General features: G+C 46.1%; 1 protein-coding gene across 2 annotated transcripts in view; it reads right to left on the reverse strand.

Annotated features, from left to right (window-relative positions):
* nudt6 (nudix (nucleoside diphosphate linked moiety X)-type motif 6) overlaps positions 1 to 20,096 on the reverse strand; it is a 147,316-nt gene that overhangs the window by 117,592 nt on the left and 9,628 nt on the right. The window contains exons 1-2 of one of the 2 annotated variants that reach the window (XM_067993380.1): positions 6,704 to 6,861; positions 6,241 to 6,444 (exon numbers count right to left, since the gene is read on the reverse strand). In XM_067993380.1, the coding sequence (XP_067849481.1) occupies positions 6,241 to 6,444; positions 6,704 to 6,821 (322 nt within the window). In that variant the 5' untranslated portion in view covers positions 6,822 to 6,861. Of the gene's footprint in view, positions 1 to 6,240; positions 6,445 to 6,703; positions 6,862 to 20,096 lie in introns of those variants that run through there. The other variant, XM_067993373.1, reaches the window with a different exon arrangement.

The raw sequence follows: 20,096 nt of genomic DNA on the forward strand, positions 1-20,096 counted from the left end.
CCTGCTCTTATATTCTATGCCTAGCCTAAGAAAGGAAAGTATCCTGTACACCTTTTTAACCACCTTATCTACCTGTCCTGCTACCTTCAGGGATCTGTGCACATGCACTCCAAGGTCCCTTTGTTCCTCTACACCTCTCAGTATCCAACCATTTATTGTGTACTCCCTTGTCTTGTTTGCCCTCCCCAAATGCATTACCTCAATTTCTCCGGAATTTCTGATGCATACAAGATTTTTTTTAAATTCTGTCGTCTTCTTTTTCTGTCAACTGAATCTCTTTCAATGTCATTGTGAGCATACATCAATGCTGCTGGGATTGGCTATAATACCTGATGACATTCCCATGTCCCAAAGCAGCATCCTTATTGCTTCCTGAGTGAGACTGATAATAAATAAAACGCGAGGCCCTATTTTCCAGACGCATTGCTGAATTGGCAATACAAGTGTGGTACGAGCCTTTTGCTTGACGACATTAGGTAGTGCTGACCCTGCTGGATTTCTAGGCTTGACCCACATTTGGTATGCCAGGAGAACTCCTGGCCTGAATTGAGACAGGAGCACAGCAATATGGGAAATAGTGCTTTATTTCTATTTGGGACTTGCAAACCTATTGAGTGTTGCCAGCATTTTCTGTTTTCATTTCAAAACTCTGCAGTTTTTTTCTAATTTCTCCCATTTGCTTGCCCTTGGATGAGTCTCTACCATCCCTTTTCACCATCTTAGCTATTTGCATGTTCTTTTGCTGTCTTTCCATTGCTTCACTAAGATGATATTTTACATAATCTAACAGTTTTGTATCAAGCAGATTGCAAGTCATTCAATCCATTAACCTCCTCTCTGTGATTGGAGTAGCATTGTTTCCTCCTTTTTTCTCAGTCTAATATGGAGCTTGCTTAACTTTCAGATCTGATGAAGGGTTATATCCAAAATATTAACCTGCCTTTTATCCTTACAGATGCAACAGATGGTTGCACGGCTGCATTAATAACCTCCTACTGTTATTTGGTGGAAAAGGAGATGGAAATCTAAGCCATGCTTATGGATGCAATCACCTGCCTTTTATCCTTACCTGCTGTGTATTTCCAACATTTCCTGTTTTTTTCAGACTTCCAGCATTTGTCGCATTTCTCTTTATATTTGTGACGCTAAGACTATCTAACCAGTTCTAATGAAAGGTCATCGACCTGAAATGTTGGCCTTGATATTGACCCACCCACGACGGTGGATATCAGGGCATCCGAGTGTCCCACCGAGTGTCCCGGGTCCATCGGCCATTTTCCGCCTTCCCTCATACCTGCCCTGCCTCCCCATAAATATCAGGGCAGTTAACTCTGTTTCTCTCTCCACATATGCTGCCTGACCTGCTGAGTTTTTCCAGCATTTTCTATTTTTATTTATTATCTAAAGAGTACCATTTAATAGGTAAATGGCCCAAGCATATGCCACAAAGTGTTGTGGCTCAATCTATTCCACATTTACTGGTGGTCCATCCCAAGCCCTCACACATCCCTACAGCTCTTTCATTACTTACTATGTATACCCATACTCCAGCATAGCACACATTAAAAACTGTAACTTATCATTGAAAGCTTTGGCACGCTAATATTTTCTCACATCAAATAATTGTAACAAAACCTAGCTGCGTGGCCACATACAGATGCACAGGATGGGCCACAGGTAGGGCACATGTATGTCACTGTGTCTGTGCTCCTTCAAGACTCCTTTTCTGCTTGTACATAATACAAGGAAACAAACCTGGACTGGAGGAGAGTTCAGAAATTACAAGTCCTTGACCTCCTTGCATGAGGCCACATTGGACATCCTTGCATAGGAGAACACAAAGGGAGGAAGGGAATGTGAAACTACAGGTCTTCCCCAATCTTAGGGCCAGTATCATCCTGTTAAGTTGTGTCCTTTCTCACACACTCCCATAGAGTCAAACACACAACCGCACAAACATCACACACAGCATTGAGAGCGCTGCTTGAAGGTGTCTCTTGGAGCCAGCAGTGTTCCTTTTCTGTCATTCTGGAAGAACAGCCTGACAGCTTTATTAGTGGTCAGAACAATAGAGCATGTCGCAGCATCTTGCATCCCTCTCACCACCATTTGCAAGCACCAGCACAGTTGCACACATCCTGGAGAATGCAGGTAGTGAGCTTGAGGAGATAACACTGGGCGAATCACAGTACAAAGGTGTGGAGGAGAAAATGGTGGTGCCGTAGAAGAAACAGATGGTTGCACGGCTGCATTAATAACCTCCTACTGTCATTTGGTGGAAAAGGAGATGGAAGTCTAAGCCATGCTTATGGATGCAATCACCTGTTTGACACATGTGTGGGCAGGACATTGGCAAATACTTCAGATAATCCCTATGCTAGTTTGGAAAGAGATAAAGGTGGAGACAGAACAGTTGAGGTTAGTAGTGAACTTCACTGCCATCCCTATGATGCAGACTGGCCACAAGCCTTGCAACAGATGGCACAGCTGTACAACTGGTTCCCTGGTCATCATCATATAGGCATGCCAGGGTCTGCAAGTATGACTGATGACATAATGGTGAGTGCAGACAATCCATCATTGCTGTCTGCTGATCTCCCTGGTAATCCTTCTTTTACCTTTTAACCACTTCAGCCATGAAATACTGTGCCTGAAGTGCTTTAGCAACAAATCCCCATCATTAATTTCAGACTTGATTTAGTGACTACAACAGGACTCTAGTTTGTACGTAGATGTCCGTCGTTTCCAGAGCTGCTGTGAACGTTTGTATTGTCAGAGTCCCTTTATGTGCCCCCTGTTTTTTAAGCTCTTCCTGTACTGCTTCAATTTCCATCAGTTTTGTGGTGATTTTGCATATATTTGGCTTTTTAAAGATTCAACATAAATGTACTCTGAGACAAAAAATTAAAAATGGTTGTAAACATTTTTTTAAACTACAAAAAGAGAATAAAAATATTTTGAAGAAAAAAACAACACTCCTCCCAAAGAAACAGCACTAAAAAAGTATCCATTGCAAACGATGGTTCACTTTATGTCCACTCTAAACTGATTTCTTACCTGATTTGTTTGTCTCAGCCAACATATTCCGCGCTAGTGGGACTGAACTATCCAGCCAGAAAATAGACTCAATGATTTTTGTTGCGCACGTAAAGAAAAGTAGAAAATTACAAGCTTACATTATTTTTCTTTTCACATTCCACATTTACGAGAGTTAAAAGCACTCAATATAATTTTTACATGCATTGCTGGTGAATGTGAATATGTTAACTCATTAATTTTAGCGTAGCTTAAAAACAATTGTGAACAGGTGAAACAAAACTGTAGTCTTTCTATAAACTTTTGCTATGATACGAAATGCCTCGTTGATGCAAGTAACAATCATCATCTTTGCAGACTTCTGCTGTTATGAAAACGGGGACATTTTCCACTTGGTGATTTGCTTATTGTCTGATTAAAACCTCCACGTCAGCTCCCGTACAATGAGGAAGCACAGAAAGTCTATTCTACCATGGACTCCACTCAGCCCATTCAAAAAAAATCTCACTGATCCTCAAAGCTTATAAAGAAAGACACCATAATATTTGTCTGTCCCCAAATTTCCACATTCAATCTTGGCCTACTGTTCTTCAGACAACATTCCCCACCCCTTCTCCCAAAGCACTCAGGAACATATGTGTTCCCTAAGTATTTAATCATCTCAGTACATAATTGTTCCTTATTCACCAATTCTATCTGTTCTGTCTCTTTTGCAGTATTTTTTCCATCTCTTGCCCAGAAAAACTCCTTTCCATCCCAGGGTTTTAAAGGAAGTAGGTGAGCATCATTGCAGATGCCCTAACTATAATCTTCCAAAGTTTTCTCGATTTAGGAACCGTTCCTTTGGATTCGAAAATTGCACCTGTCACTTAAGAAAGGTGAGAGGGTAACCAGGGAATTATAGACCAGTTAGCCTAACATCTGTTGTCGGGAAATTACTAGAGTCTATAATTAAGGATAGGATGACTGAACACCTTCAAAATTTCAGCTGATCAGAGAGAGCCAGCATGGACTTGTAAAGGGTAGGTCATGCCTGACAAACCTGATTGAATTTTTTGAAGCGGTGACTAAAGTAGTGGACAGCGGAATGTCTATGGATGTTGTTTATATGGACTTCCAGAAGGCATTTGATAAAGTCCCTCATAAGAGACTGTTAGCTAAAGTTGAAGCTCATGGAATTGAGGGCAAATTATTGAACTGGTTAGGAAATTGGCTGAGCGACAGGAGACAGAGGGTAGGGATAATGGGAAGGTACTCAAATTGGCAGGATGTGACTAGTGGTGTCCCACAGGGATCTGTGTTGGGGCCTCAACTATTCACTGTATTTATTAATAACTTAGATGATGGGATAGAGAGCCACATATCCAAGTTTGCTGATGGCACAAAGATAGGCAGCATTGTAAGCAGTGTAGATGGAAGCATAAAATTACAGAGAGATATTAATAGATTAAGTGAATGGGCTAAACTGTGGCAAATGGATTTCAATGTAGGCAACTGTGAGGTTATCCACTTTGGTCCTAAAAAGGATAGATCAGAGTACTTCGTAAATGGTGAAAAGCTCGAAACAGTGGAGGCCCAAAGAGACTTAGGTGTTCATGTACGTAGATCATTAAAATGTCATGGATAGGTACAGAAAATAATCAAAAAGGCTAATGGAATACTAGCCTTTTATCTAGAGAACTATAATAGAAGGGGGTAGAAGTTATGCTACAGGGATACGAAGCCCTGGTTAGACCACAGCTGGACTACTGCGTTCGGTTCTGGGCACTGCACCTTAGGAAGGATATATTGGCCTTGGAGGGAGTGCAGTGCAGATATACTAGAATGATACCTGGTCTCCAAGGGTTAAATTACAAGGCGAGATTACACAAGCTAGGGTTATATTCCCTGGAGTTTAGAAGATTAAAGGATCAGTTCATTGACGTTTTCAAGATATTAAGGGGAACTGTTAGGGTAGATAGAGAGAAACTATTTCCGCTGGTTGGGGAGTCTAGGACTAAGAGACATAGCATAAAAATTAGAGCCAGGACTTTCAGGAGTGAAATTAGGAAACATTTCTACATGCAAAGGGTGGTAGAAGTTTGGAACTCTCTTCCGCAAGCGGCAGTTGATGTTAGCTCAATTGTTAATTTTAAATCTGGGATTGATAGATTTTTTTGTTAACCAAAGGTATTAAGGGATATGGGGCTAAGTCGGGTATATGGAGTTAGGTCACAGATCAGCCATGATCTCACTGAATGGCGGAACAGGCTCAAGGGGCTAAATGGCCTACTCGTGTTCCTATGTTCCCAAATAATTAACGTGTTAGCAAGGGGGCAGCATCTCAGCCAAGCTGATCCCATCTCTACCTGACATCCATATGTGTACATTTCCAGCAGCTGCATGGTGATCAGGAGTGGGAATACTGGCCGATTTTCCAGGGGTAATGAAGCCAACTGCAGTGCTTCTACTGCTGCCCTGTTGAATTTAGCACAGATTGGGGATCAAAGCTGGGGGCTTTCTGATCCGATGGATCGGATACACTTGCTGAGTTATTGGGGGAGCACAGTAACCTTTTGAATGCAAGAGAGAGAGGATAAATATGATGTCACTGTTTAGAATATTTAGATATAGTTCTCTGGGTAGACCGCACCTTGAGTACAGTGTTCAGTTTCGGCTACCAAAAAACAAGAGAGACATTGATGTCCTGCAGGCCATGCTGAGAAGAGCCACGAGGTTGAACCATAGGATCAGAGGACTAAGTTATGAGGAAAGACTGAAGAAACTTGGGGTATTCAATCTTGAAAGAAGGTGACTGAGAGGGAACCTCACAGAGCCTACAAGTCAAAAATAAGTAAACCAGGATAGAAAAGATAAAGCTGGAATAATATTTCAAATTAAACTGTAAGAAAAGGACAAGGAGGCACAAGTTCAAACTAGAGGAAGGCAAGCTTAGAACTGATCTCAGGAAGCACTTTTTCACACAGAGTGATCAACACCTGGAATAGATTTCCTGGTAGGGTAGGGGGCAAAAGTCCTAGAATCATCAAAGAGACAGTTGGATTCTGTGATGGGACTGTAGATTTTTTTTGGACAGATGAGTGGCTTCCCTCATCAGTGTCTACCTATGGCTGTCATGATCACTATAATTTCCTAAATAAGAAAAATATATTTAAAGGAATAGTCACACTAAACAATTGATAAAGATTGAAAGCCTTTGCTCACCTGCCACTCCTACTTGATGTGTGGCATAAGCAGGAAGCCTGCTTTCCCCCTTGGCTAGCCACAGTACCAGTGTGGAATGGTCCTTTTCTGCGTGGTGAAAGGTGAAACCTTGAGCAGCTGCTGCAGCTATAAACCTGCTCTGAAGAATAGGAACATGCAGCCAGACTGCCACCTTGCCTTCTGCTTTCCAGCACTTGATAGCATCTGCAAATGAAATACAATGTGTTATATCCTATTTGACGACATGCATTGCAGACATTTTTTCTTGCACTGCCCTGTCTGTTACATTAGTTAATATGGTGCATTGACAATTGGGAAACGATTTCGTAGTGGACAGCAAAATAGATATAAAGATTGCTTAAAAGCCATTCTGAAACAGTGCAAAACAGATGTCCATAAGTTGGAACAACTTGCTCAAGATAAGAAAGCATGGTGAAAAACCATCCATGAAGGCACCTCCTACCAGGCCCATTGCATTGCTGATGCTGAATGTAAACGCCAGCTGAGAAAGTCTCATTGGAAACATCAAGATTCCCAACCTGGCGTATCCGGGATCCACTGTTCAATCTGGGGACGCTCATTCCGAGCAAAAATAGGTCTCATCCGTCATCAAAGAACTCACTGCAAAAAATGAGATGATATTCTGGCTGTCTTCTTCGATATCGAAAGACAAACGACGATTGGTTATTAAATAAGTACCTCCCGCACAATTGTTACCCACTTTTAGATGGAACAAAAAGTTAAAAATGCACATAAGGGGCTCGATTTTAGGATTGTGTTTCCGGCCGGTTCCCAGCGGGGTGGCCCCGAAAATCCCGATCTCCGGTCACATGACCGGATCGCGACGAAATCCCCGCCACTTCCGGGTACCGCGCTGACGTGCGGGGCTGCGCGCGCAAGCCCCGCTGGTGGGAATCCCGCAGGCAATTAAAGCCAGCGGGGTTCCACTTGAGAGTACTTACCTTGCTCGTTGTGGTCAGTTAATGAGCTGAAGCAGCTGTCAAAAGAGGAAGTGTAGGATTTTCGGTTCAAGGCAGTGAGTTTCCCACACTGGGGGAAACAGTCTCCCTCCAACCAGGCGTGTTGCAGCCAGCAGCCTGTGGCAGGTGCCAAGGTGCGCTCCACGGGGGAGAGCCCTCACCCACGCAGGAGGCCACCGCGTCACATAGGGCAACCCCTGCCCTCCACCACCCCCCGCCAAGCCAGAGGACAGACCGACACGAAACCGCAGCCCCAGTCCGAGGAACCACACACCTACCCTGCACAACCCCTCAGACCAACACCTGCCAGTTGGGTGGTGTGTGGAGACCCTCGGAGGACGAAGAGCATGACCAGCACCAGCAGCCTCGCAGTCCACGCCGTCCGCCGCAGAGACGTGGATCCCCCCAACACGGTGTTGTTGCACGCCCACCTGCACAGCAGGAGGGAGGGCTACCGCAGAGAGAGACGCGTCGCAGAGGGCACTACCCTCGCCACAGGGTCCACAGACCGAGGCGCAGCTCCCCGGACCTCTCAGAGCAGCAGTGCACAGGGAGGCGCAGATTCGCTCGACATGTAGTCGTGGAGATCTGCAGCCTCTTTCATGCCGAGCTGCTCCTGGCTGGCCCCAGCACCAACTGCTTACCTGTCGCTGGCAAAGTCACCACTGCCCTCCACACCTTCTCCTCCGCATCCTTCCAGGGTGCAGCCGGCTACACCGCCGATGTCTCTCAGTCGTCTGCGCGGACGAGCCCTGCAAATACACCTGCACCTACTCTGCAGTAACACGATGGGTGGCATCAGTGGTGGGTCCTCATAGTGATACCCAGGAGCGGGCATTATTGGACACAACGGACAGGATTCGCGGAGACATGGCAGTGGTGGTGTCAATATAATGTGTGCTGTTTGTTGCTCTGAAATTCAATATGGGTAACACCCATGACAAACCCTCAGACACCCTTGTGCACCCCCTTCATGCTGACGAGACGTTTGCCTTACGCTGCCTACTGCACATATGTGATGCATGCCCTGTGGCTGCAGCACAGGTGGTGGCAGGTTGAGTGAGGCTGGCCGTGAGGGAGATGCACGAGAGGGTGAGTATGGGATGGAGCAATGAGATTGTATGAGGAGTGGGTTGCGTGTTAGTGGCAGGGTGAGTACTGGCGAGGTGAGTAGGTGGAGGTAAGATGAGGATGGGGTGTGAGTGGGTATGAAGGGTGATGTGACAGAATAGTGTTGGCGGTGCCGAAGGAGATGTGGGGTGGGGGCAGTGTTGTGGCAGACGGAGTGTAGGGGAAAGACTTTGTGTTCTCACTGCGGCTGACCTACTGCGGTCATTGCAGCGCCTCCTGCACTGTATGCAGGTGGGCGATATGTTGGTGGCGCAGGTGACCCCCTCTGCCACCTCGAGCCAGGCCTTCTTGGTGGCAGAGGCAGGCCGCTTCCTCCCGCCCGCCGGGGGGAAGATCTGTGTCCTCCCCCTCCTCCTCACCCCATCTGATGATACCTGGGGTGAGGCATCATTAAACTGGGAGCAGCCTTCCCCCTGGGCTGCTCCATGCTGCAATTTGTCCCATTGGTTGCAGCATCTGTCAGTGGAGGACTGCCCCTTTAACTAGAGAGCCTCCAGCTGACAGATCGTACTGCGCATGCGCAGCCCGACCGACGCGCAGGCCAGCGCCGTGGACCCCGGAGGAGCAGGTAATTGATTCCTATTAGTGGGTTGCCTGCTACGATCGCGTGGGCAACCCACTAATTTCGCCGAGCGTGTTGACCACGCTCCCGGAGGACCACCCGCTGGGAACCCGCAGGCCTGCTAAATTCGGACCCAAGGTGCATGTTTATTCAAGTGTTGTTTTATAGCTATGCAATCTGTCTGTACTAATGTTCCAGAAACATTTTATTTAGATATATTAATACATAATTTTGTGTAGGTGAAGGATGTCAGCGCTGGGAAATAATTTTTTTTTCAATGTTATCACTCATTTTAAACATCAAACGCTCCCAGGTCAGATATAGCGCAACCAGCTGCAGAAGATGGCTCTCTATGCTTTGTCCAAATAATGTGTCTTAGCTCCAGCTTCTGAAAAGCACCCCTACTCTACCAGTGTAACAATATTCCTGTGGTCTCCCCAAGACATCTGTTAAGAGAAGCAACGGAGGAAATAGGGAGGCTCTGACCATCATTTTCCAATCCTCCCTGGCTACAAGCATGGTGCCGGACGATTGGAGGACTGCTAATGTTGTACCGTTGTTTAAAAAGGGAGAAAGAGATAGACCAAGTAATTATAGGCCAATCAGTCTAACCTTAGTGGTGGGCAAATTATTGAAATCAATTCTGAGGGACAGCATAAATCGTCATATAGAAAGGCATGAGTTAATCAGGACAGTCAGCATGGATTTGTTAAGGGAAGGTCGTGTCTCAGTAACTTGATTGAATTTTTTGAGGTAACAAGGAGAGTTGATGAGGGTAACACGTTTGATGTAGTGTACATGGATTTTAGCAAGGCTTTTGACAAGGTGCAACATGGCAGATTGGTCAAAAAAGCCCATGGGATCCAAGGGAAAGTGGCAAGTTGGATCCAAAATTGGCTCAGTGGCAGGAAGCAAGGGGTAACGCTCAACGGCTGTTTTTGTGACTTGAAGGCTGTTTCCAGGGGGTTCCGCAGGGCTCAGTACTAGGTCCCTTGCTTTTTGTGATATATATTAATGATTTGGACTTGAATGTAGGGGGCATGATCAAGATGTCGCCAGATGATACAAAAAGTGGCCATATGGTTGATAATGAGGAGGAAAGCTATAGACTGCAGGAAGATATCAAAGAACTGGTCAGGTGGGCAGAAAAGTGGCAAATGGAATTCAATCCGGAGAAATGTGAGTTAATGCATTTGGGGAGAGCAAACAAGGCAAGGGAATGCACAATAAACAGGAGAATACTGAGAGGTGCAGAGGAACAGGGGGACCTTGGAGTGCATGTCTACAGATCCCTGAAAGTAGCAGGACAGGTAGATAAGGTGGTTAAGAAGGCATAAGGGATACTTTCCTTTATTAGCCTAGGCATAGAATATAAGAGCAGGGAGGTTATGCTAGAACTGTATAAAACACTAGTTGGGCCACAACTTGAGTACTGCGTACAGTTCTGGTCACTGCATTATAGGAAAGATACGATTGCACTAGAGAGGGTACAGAGGAGATTTATGAGGATGTTGACAGGGCTGGAAATTTTTAGCTATGAGAAAAGACTGGATAGGCTGGGGTTGTTTTCTTTGGAACAAAGGAGGCTGAGGGGAGATTTAATTGAGGTGTATAAAATTATGAAGGGCCTAGATAGAGTGGATAGGGAGGACCTATTTCCCTTAGCAGAGGGGTCAGTGACCAGGGGGCATAGATTTAAAGCAATTGATAGAAGGATTAGAGGGGAGTTGAGGAGAAATGTTTTCATCCAGAGGGCGGTGGGGGTCTGGAACTCGCTGCCTGAAAGGGTGGTAGAGGCAGAAACACTCAACTTATTTAAAAAGTACTTGGATGAGCATTTGAAGTGCCGTAACCTACAGGGCTACGGACCAAATGCTGGAAAGTGGGATTAAGCTGGATAGCTCTTTTTCAGCCGGCACGGACATGATGGGCTGAATGGCCTCCTTCTGTTCTGTAACTTTTTATGATTCTATGATTTGTGCTGAATTGTGGGCATTTTTGTACTGTGGGCCTGCTTCCACAAGGAACTGGGTTGAGACTTCCCAAATTCATTTCAAATAGGACCGTTACAAGCAGGAGGGAGAGGAAGCTTTCATTTTATGTGTCTGGGCTGGATTCAAATGAAACCCTAAAGGTGAAATGGCAACATGCCAGCTCAATGCGCCAACTAATCCCAGAAATAAAGACATAATATTACAACTTCAGCAGAAGTGTAAAAAGCAGGGTATAATGAATATTGAGGAAAATGAACATTTGAATCCTACTTAAAGTGCGCTTGATTCAGCTGCAACGTCCAGGTTTACAATCGTTTCAACATAATTATTTCAGGATGAGTTCTACCTATTTTATCACAGAAACTAACACCATTACAAGTGATGAACTGAATCACAAATTAGATGTTAGAATCAGAGCTGTGACCAAAGCTGTGATCTGTAAACAGAACATATGTGGAGCTATATTTTTCCTCTTTTTCTAATTGTAGCCAAAATAGGAGAAATTAGTTTAAAGCAAGGAATGCCACTTCGAATTGACATTCAACTTATCAAAATTAGCAAATGGAGGAATATATAGTTCAAAGTCTCAGTATGTGTCAGCTTGTACATGTCAGCTTGTTTTGTCTGAGTCAGAAGGTTGTGGTTTCAAGACCCACTCCAGGATTTAATCTAGGACGACACTATAATGGAGTTCTGAGGGAGTGTCAGAGTGCTGTTATTTGGATGAGACAGTAAATCTATCTGCCTGTTCAGATGAATGTAAAAGATCCCATGCAGCTATTCAAAGAAGATATGGGGAGTTCTCCCAGTGTCCTGGCCAACATTTCTCCCTTAGTCAACACCACCAAAAACAGATTAACTGGTCACTTAACTCATTTGCTGTTTGTGTGATCTTTCTGTGGGGGGGAGGTCAGTCATTGAGGAGGGCGTTCAGTTATCAGGGGACCAGTCATCGGGGGACCAGTCATCGGTAGGCTGTCATTGGAGCGGGGGGGCTCATTCATGGGGGGGGTCGGGGGTCATTGCGGGGGTCAGAGATCGTGAAGGGGTCAGAGATCCTGGGGCGGGTCAGAGATCCTGGGGGCGGGTGGGGGTCGCTGCAGGTAGGCTTCTTGGGCTTGGGGGAAGCATTCCTGCTCCTCCGGACCCACAAGCAGTGCAATAAAGGCACTTACCTGCAGTTTAGGGCTGTCTTGCCTCCTCTTACGTGGCATGAAGGAGAAGGTCCGGGAATCCCGGCCCCCAGGGGTTAAAAATAAAAAATCTGTCAAAATGGACACCCGCAGCCTCCTGAGAGCGGGTAGGTTGCCCACCTCTCCATGAAAACTGGAAGTGAGCGGGTAGGAGGCAAGTTTTAGATTTTTAAAATTTTCACTGCCCCCCCCAACCAACCCGTTCGTCCCATTTAAAATCATGCCCATTGTGTCAGTTTACTAGAGCAATCCAAGATTACTCCTGCTGCCCTATGCTCTTACCATTGCTCTGTATCTTCCTCTGCTTGAACTATTTATCCATATTTCCCTTAAAAGATGCAATGGTTTCTGACTCAACCACTCCCTGTGGCAAAGCATTCTAGCTCAAACAACCCTCTATGCAAAGAAGTTTCTCCTAACCTCTCTCCTCACTCTCTTAGTGACCACCTTAAATTGCTGGTGCTTTGTCACTGATTTCCTAACAAGAGGAAATAGTCTTTTCTTATTCTATTAAAACCCTTCATAATTTTTTAAAAAATGGTTAAATCTCTTTAATCTTCTCTGTTCTAGTAGAAACATTTCAAATCTCTCATGACCACTGTTTTCCACCACTAGCACCATCCTGGTGAATCTACACTGTAATGGCGTGCCCAAAACTGTACACGGTACTCTGGTCTACCCTTTTACTTTATACCCCTAATAACAAAACTCAAAACGCCGTTGGCCTTTTTTATGGCTTTATCTTTACCTCGGTCGGGATATTATGTATTTGGACGCCATGGTCTCTCTGTTTATTTCCATTGACTGTATATTCCCATTTCTTGTTTTCCTCCCTGACACTTATCCACATTCCCCATACAGTCAACTGCCCACTGACATTCATGATCTAGGCTCACATATGAAGAATAATTATAAGAGCTTAAGAAATAGGTGCAGGAGTAGGCCGTACAAACTCTCGAGCATGCTCCACCATTCATTAAGATCATGGCTTATCTTCTTCCTCAACTCCACTTTCCCACCCTATCCCCATATCCCTTGACTAGTGTCCAAAAATCTATTGATCTCAGTTTTGAATATACTCAACGACTGAGCATCCACAGCCCTCTGGAAATTCTAAAGATTTACAACCCTCTGAGCATTATTAATGCTTAACTCTAATATTTTTTGAATGCTTATATAACAGCGACTACACTTGAAAAAGTAATTAATTGTCTGTGAATTGCTTTAGTATGTTGTGTATATTGTCCTCAGACAATTAAAACATAGAACTCTAGGGCATAGGAGATCATTCAACCTATTATGCCTGTGGTAGCTCTTTGACAGAGCTATCTACTGAGCTCATTCCCTGCCATTTTCCCACATCATTCAATTTTTTTTTTTGCAAATATTTATCCACCTTCCTTTTAAAAGCTATTTTGAATCCTGATTCCACCACTGTTTCTGTGTCCTAAAAATCTTGTGAGTTAAAAAAAAACTCCTAACCTCTCCCTTTGTTCTTTTGGTGATCTTAAATTTATGCTCGCTAGTTACTGAAATAATTTTTCCTGATTTACCTTATCAAAATCCCTCATAATTTTGAACACCTCTCAGATATCCTCTTACCCCTTTTTCTAATGAAAAGAACCTCAGTTTTTCTGGGTTCTTCTCTTCTTTGGTATCATCTTAATGAATCTCTTCTGCACCCTCTCCACTGTAGATCTTACATGTGTTGCTTCACAACGTAGTGAATTACAAATACACATGAGTTATCATAGGCATTTTTAAAGGAAGTAAATGTTCCATTCTTGCAATTAATGCGGATTAGTATATTTCTATATTTCATTCAACATTTCTGGTAATGCTCTGAATCATCACAAAATGTTTGGGTCATAAAAGCTGCTATTTGGAAGTAACTTGTGATCTAAGTTTGATACAAAGCATTCCTTTACACTCACTGCAACCTTTTAAAATGTAACAAATGAAAAAAGTTGTTCCTTTATTAATATTTGTACCTGCTGAGTAAGCAGAACGTCAGTAGAATCTCCAATGGCCTAAATGGAGACCCCCCCCATCCCCTGAGCCCCCAGGAGCATATAATGGAAATTGGTGAATAATTGAGCAGTTCAGATTTTCATCTTGCATGAATTGTTCAACAAGAACCCAGGTACAGGAATGAAGACAAGCACAACAAAAATAACATACATTGAATATAATCTTCCTTTTGATGCAAGTTGGACTTACATCAGACAGGATGAGATGAGCATTAGAGGGAAATGGATACAAGACACCGCTAATTTTTCGCAGATAATCAGGAAGGTAGATAATTGGGAGCATGAATAAGGGAAATTTCACTACTTTTTTGTCTGTTTCCTTTATTTTCATCCCAGCCCTCATACTTTGGCTCCTCACTGGGGCATGATTCAACAGGCAACAGTTACCTTCTATTAACCTGTCCAAGTGACATTCTTCATGTATGAACTTATACAGTGAATTTGGCAGGCTATTCTATCACGGAGGGCATTACAGAAAAGACCAATGGTATCTTCACCCACCATCTACACTCACACACATACTGCGAGCAGGGGTGGATGGTGATCAGGATCAACAACCTGTCCAATTTCCCCCTCCCTAGCCCAAAGGCAATAAGGACAATTGTTGTACCCCTGCTGCCTTAACCAGCTGAGCCATCGAGCAAACATATGAATACCTATAAAGGTTGATGCACTTAGACTGGGTATTGCAAATGCAGCAGTATCAGAAATAAAGAAGCTGCATTATATATTATTTTTATTCGTTCATGGGATGTGGGCGTCGTTGGCAAGGCCGGCATTTATTGCCCATCCCTAATTACCCTTGAGAAGGTGGTGGCGAGCCGCCTTCTTGAAACGCTGCAGTCCACAGTGCTGTTAGGAAGGGAGTTCCAGGATTTTGACCCAGCGACGATGAAGGAACGGCGATATATTTCCAAGTCGGGATGGTGTGTGACTTGGAGGGGAACGTGCAGGTGGTGTTGTTCCCATGTCCCTGCTGCTCTTGTCCTTCCAGGTGGTAGAGGTCGCGGGTTTGGGAGGAGCTGTCAAAGTAGAGTTGGCATGTTGCTGCAGTGCATCCTGTGGATGGTACACACTGCAGCCACTGTGCGCCGGTGGTGAAGGGAGTGAATGTTTAGGGTGGTGGATGGGGTGCCAATCAAGTGGGCTGCTTTGTCCTGGATGGTGTTGAGCTTCTTGAATGTTGTTGGAGCTGCACTCATCCAAGTAAGTGGAGAGTATTCCATCACACTCCTGACTTGTGCCTTGTAGATGGTGGAAAGGCTTTAGGGAGTCAGGAGGTGAGTCACTCGCCGCAGAATACCCAGCCTCTGACCTGCTCTCGTAGCCACAGTATTTATATGGCTGGTCCAGTTAAGTTTCTGGTCAATGGTGACCCCCAGGATGTTGATGGTGGGGGATTCGGCAATGGTAATGCTGTTGAATGTCAAGGGGAGGTGGTTCGACTCTTTCTTGTTGGAGATGGTCATTGCCTGGCACTTATCTGGCGCGAATGTTACTTGCCACTTATGAGCCCAAGCCTGGATGTTGTCCAGGTCTTGCTGCATGCGGGCTCGGACTGCTTCATTATTTGAGCGTTTGCGAATGGAACTGAACACTTTGCAATCATCAGCGAACATCCCCATTTCTGACGTTATGATGGAGGGAAGGTCATTGAAGAAGCAGCTGAAGATGGTTGGGCCGAGGACACTGCCCTGAGGAACTCCTGCAGCAATGTCCTGGTGCTGAGATGATTGACCTCCAACAACCACTACCATCTTCCTTTGTGCTCGGTATGACTCCAGCCACTGGAGAGTTTTCCCCCTGATTCCCATTGACTTCAATTTTACTAGGGCTCCTTGGTGCCACACTCGGTCAAATGCTGCCTTGATGTCAAGGGCAGTCACTCTCACCTCACCTCTGGGATTCAGCTCTTTTATCCATGTTTGGACCAAGGCTGTAATGAGGTCTGGAGCCGAGTGGTCCTGGCGGAACCCAAACTGAGCATCGGTGAGCAGGTTATTGGTGAGTAAGTGCCGCTTGATAGCACTGTCGACGACACCTTCCATCACTTTGCTGATGATTGAGAATAGACTGATGGGGCGGTAATTGGCCGGATTGGATTTGTCCTGCTTTTTATGGACAGGACATACCTGGGCAATTTTCCACATTGTCAGGTAGATGCCAGTGTTGTAGCTGTACTGGAACAGCTTGGCTAGAGGCACGTCTAGTTCTGGAGCACAAGTCTTCAGTACTACAGCTGGGATGTTGTCGGGGCCCATAGCCATTGCTGTATCCAGTGCACTCAGCCGTTTCTTGATATCACGAGGAGTGAATCAAATTGGCTGAAGACTGGCTTCTGTGATGGTGGGGATATCGGGAGGAGGCCGAGATGGATCATCCACTCGGCATCTCTGGCTGAAGATGGTTGCAAATGCTTCAGCCTTGTCTTTTGCACTCACATGCTGGACTCCGCCATTATTGAGGATGGGGATGTTTGCAGAGCCTCCTCCTCCCGTTAGTTGTTGAATTGTCCACCACCATTCACGACTGGATGTGGCAGGACTGCAGAGCTTTGATCTGATCCGTTGGTTGTGGAATCGCTTAGCTCTGTCCATAGCATGTTGCTTCCGCTGTTTAGCATGCATGTAGTCCTGAGTTGTAGCTTTACCAGGTTGGCAGTTTTTCGGTACGCTGGTGCTGCTCCTGGCATGCTCTTCTCACACTCATCTTTGAACCAGGGTTGATCCCTGGCTTGTTGGTAATGGTAGAGTGAGGAATATGCCGGGCCATGAGGTTACAGATTGTGCTGGAATACAATTCTGCTGCTGCTGATGGCCCACAGTGCCTCATGGATGCCTAGTTTTGTGCTGCTAGATCTGTTCTGAATCTATCCCATTTAGCACGATGGTAGTGCCACACAACACGTTGATTCGTCCTCAGTGCGAAGACGGGACTTCATCTCCACGAGGACTGTGCGGTGGTCACTCCCACCAATACTGTCATGGACAGATGCATTTGCGACAGGTAGATTGGTGAGGACGAGGTAAAGTAAGTTTTTCCCTCGTGTTGGTTCGCTCACCACCTGCCGCAGGCCCAGTCTGGCAGCTATGTCCTTCAGGACTCGGCCAGCTCAGTCAGTAGTGGTGCTACCGAGCCACTCTTGGTGATGGACATTGAAGTCCCCCACCCACAGTACATTCTGTGCCCTTGCCACCCTCAGTGCTTCCTCCAAGTGGTGCTCAACATGGAGGAGGACTGATTCATCAGCTGAGGGAGGACGGTAGGTGGTAATCAGCAGGAGGTTCCCTTGCCCATGTTTGACCTGATGCCATGAGATTTCATGGGGTCCAGAGTCAATGTTGAGGACTCCCAGGGCCACTCCCTCCTGACTGTATATCACTGTACCACCACCTCTGGTGGGTCTGTCCTGCCGGTGGGACAGGACATACCCAGGGATGGTGACGGAAGAGTCTGGGACATTGGCTGAAAGGTATGAGTCTGTGAGTATGGCTGTGTCAGGCTGTTGCTTGACTAGTCTGTGGGACAGCTCTCCCAATTTTGGCACAAGTCCCCAGATGTTAGTGAGGAGGACTTTGCAGGGTCGACTGGGCTTGGTTTGCCGTTGTCGTGTCCAGTGCCTAGTGGTCCGTCCGGTTTTATTCTTATTATGACTTTTCGTAGCAAGATTTTACAACCTTGTGGCTTGCTAGGCCAGTTAAGAACCAACCACATTGCTGCGGGTCCGGAGTCACATATAGGCCAGACAGGGGAAGGACGGCAGGTTTCCTTCCCTAAAGGACATTAGTGAACCAGATGGGTTTTTACGACAATCCGGTGGTTTCATGGCCACCATTACTGATACTAGTATTTTAATTAATTGAATTTAAATTCCCCAGCTGCCGTGGCAGGATTTGAACTCATGACTCTGGATTATTAATCCAGGCCTCTGGATTACTAGTCCAGTAACATAACCACTATGCTACCATACCCGTTAGCAATGCTTTTGAAAGTTGCACATAGTGCAGCCAGGTCTCTGTACATTTCATTTTCAGGATTTTGTACAAATAATACAATTAAGATAATATAGGAAGTAAATAGCAAAGACAACAATGTTCACACAGTCCACTACAAAGAGCAAACAACATGAAAAAGGCCACTGCCATCAGTTCAGCGTTTTATATTAGAGGAACCCCTCCATATACACAAAACAGTCCTTCAACCATGCATACACCCATTGCACTCGTGCCCAATGGGTGGCATAATGTCTTGGCATTCATGAAGAAGCACATGAAAGGACGAATTCACAAAAGGGACTCAATGGGCTCGATTTTAGCACCCGCGATCGGGTGCGTTCCTGGCGGGGGGGCTATGAAAATCGGGGATTCCCGGGGCGGGGCGGGAGACCGGCTCCAACCCGCCCCATTTCTGGTTTCTCCACTGATGTGCTGACATGCGCGCGCAGCCCCCGCATGTGGGACTCCCGCCGGCAATTAAAGCCGGCGGGGTGCCACTTAAGGTATTTATCTAGGTATTTCAGGTCGTTTACAGACTTGATGAACGTGATATTTTAGGAGGGTTGGGATTTTGCACAGAACTGGGACTATTTCCCGTACTGGGGGAAACACTCCCAGTTTAAATGGACGTGTTGCAGCCATCAGCCTGTGGCAGCTGCAAAGATCCATTTGACAGGCTGGGGGAGGGGGGGGGGGCGGGGGGGAGACCCACACTCATTGCAGGAGGCCACTCTGTCACTTTGGACAAAGTTTGGCCTCCACCATCCTCCTCCTGACAATCAAATTCACCAACGTGTACACTTACCCCGGTGTCCAGATACAAGTACCTACCTTGCGGACCCCCTCAGATGTACATTTTCCGGATGGGGGCCGCCGTAGCTGCAGTCATGACCTCCTCGGAGGGCGAACAGCATCACCAGCCTTGCCGTCCACCTCTGACACGTGGAGCTCCACAACAGAGTGCTGTGACACATCCACCTGCACAGCAGGAGGGAGGGCAACCGCAGAGAGAGATGCGTCGCAGAGGGCACTACCCTCGCCACAGGGTCCACAGACCGAGGATCAGCTTCCTGGACCTCTCTGAGCAGCAGTGCACACGGAGGCTCAGAGTCACTCGACATGTAGTCGTGGACATCTGCAGCCTCCTTCATGCTGAGCTGCTCCCGGCTGGCCCGAGCACCATCTTCTTACCTGTCGCTGTCAAAGTCACCACTGCCCTCAACAACTTCTCCTCCGCATCCTTCCAGGGTGCCACCGGGGACATCGCCGACGTCTCTCAGTCGTCTGCACAAAAGAGCCCTGCAAATACACCTACACCCACTCTGCAGTGACACAATGGGTGGCATCAGTTGTGGGTCTTCATTGTGATCCTCAGGAAAGGGCATTATTGCACAAACCAGACAAGATTCGCAAAGACGTGACAGTAGTGGTGCCAATATAATATGTAATGTGAATTGCTCAGAAATTAAATATAAGTAACAACCATGACAAACCCTCAAACACCCTTGTGCATCCCCTTCATGCTCACAACACGTTTGCCTTACGCTGCCTACTGCACATATGTGATGCATGCCCTGTGGCTGCAGCACAGGTAGTGGCAGGTTGAGTGAGGCTGACTGTGAAAGAGATGCATGAGAGGGTGAGTATGAGATAGAGCCATGAGATTGTATGAGGATTGGGTTGAGTGGTAGTGGCGGGATGAGTACTGGCGAGGTGAGTAAGTGCAGGTAAGATGAGGATGAGCTTTGAGTGGGTGTGAGGGGTGATGTGACAGAGTAGTGTTGGCAGTGCAGAAGGAGATGTGGGGTGGGGGCGGTGATGTGGCAGACAGAGTGTAGGGGAATGAGTAAGTGTACTCACTTTGGCTGACCTACTTAGGTCATTGCAGCGCCTCCTGCACTGTTTGCAGGTGCGCGATATGTTGGTGGTGCAGGTGACCTCCTCTGCCACCTCGAACTAGGCCTTCTTGGT

Source organism: Heptranchias perlo, chromosome 1 (genome assembly GCF_035084215.1).
Source record: "Heptranchias perlo isolate sHepPer1 chromosome 1, sHepPer1.hap1, whole genome shotgun sequence".
NCBI lineage: Eukaryota > Metazoa > Chordata > Chondrichthyes > Hexanchiformes > Hexanchidae > Heptranchias > Heptranchias perlo.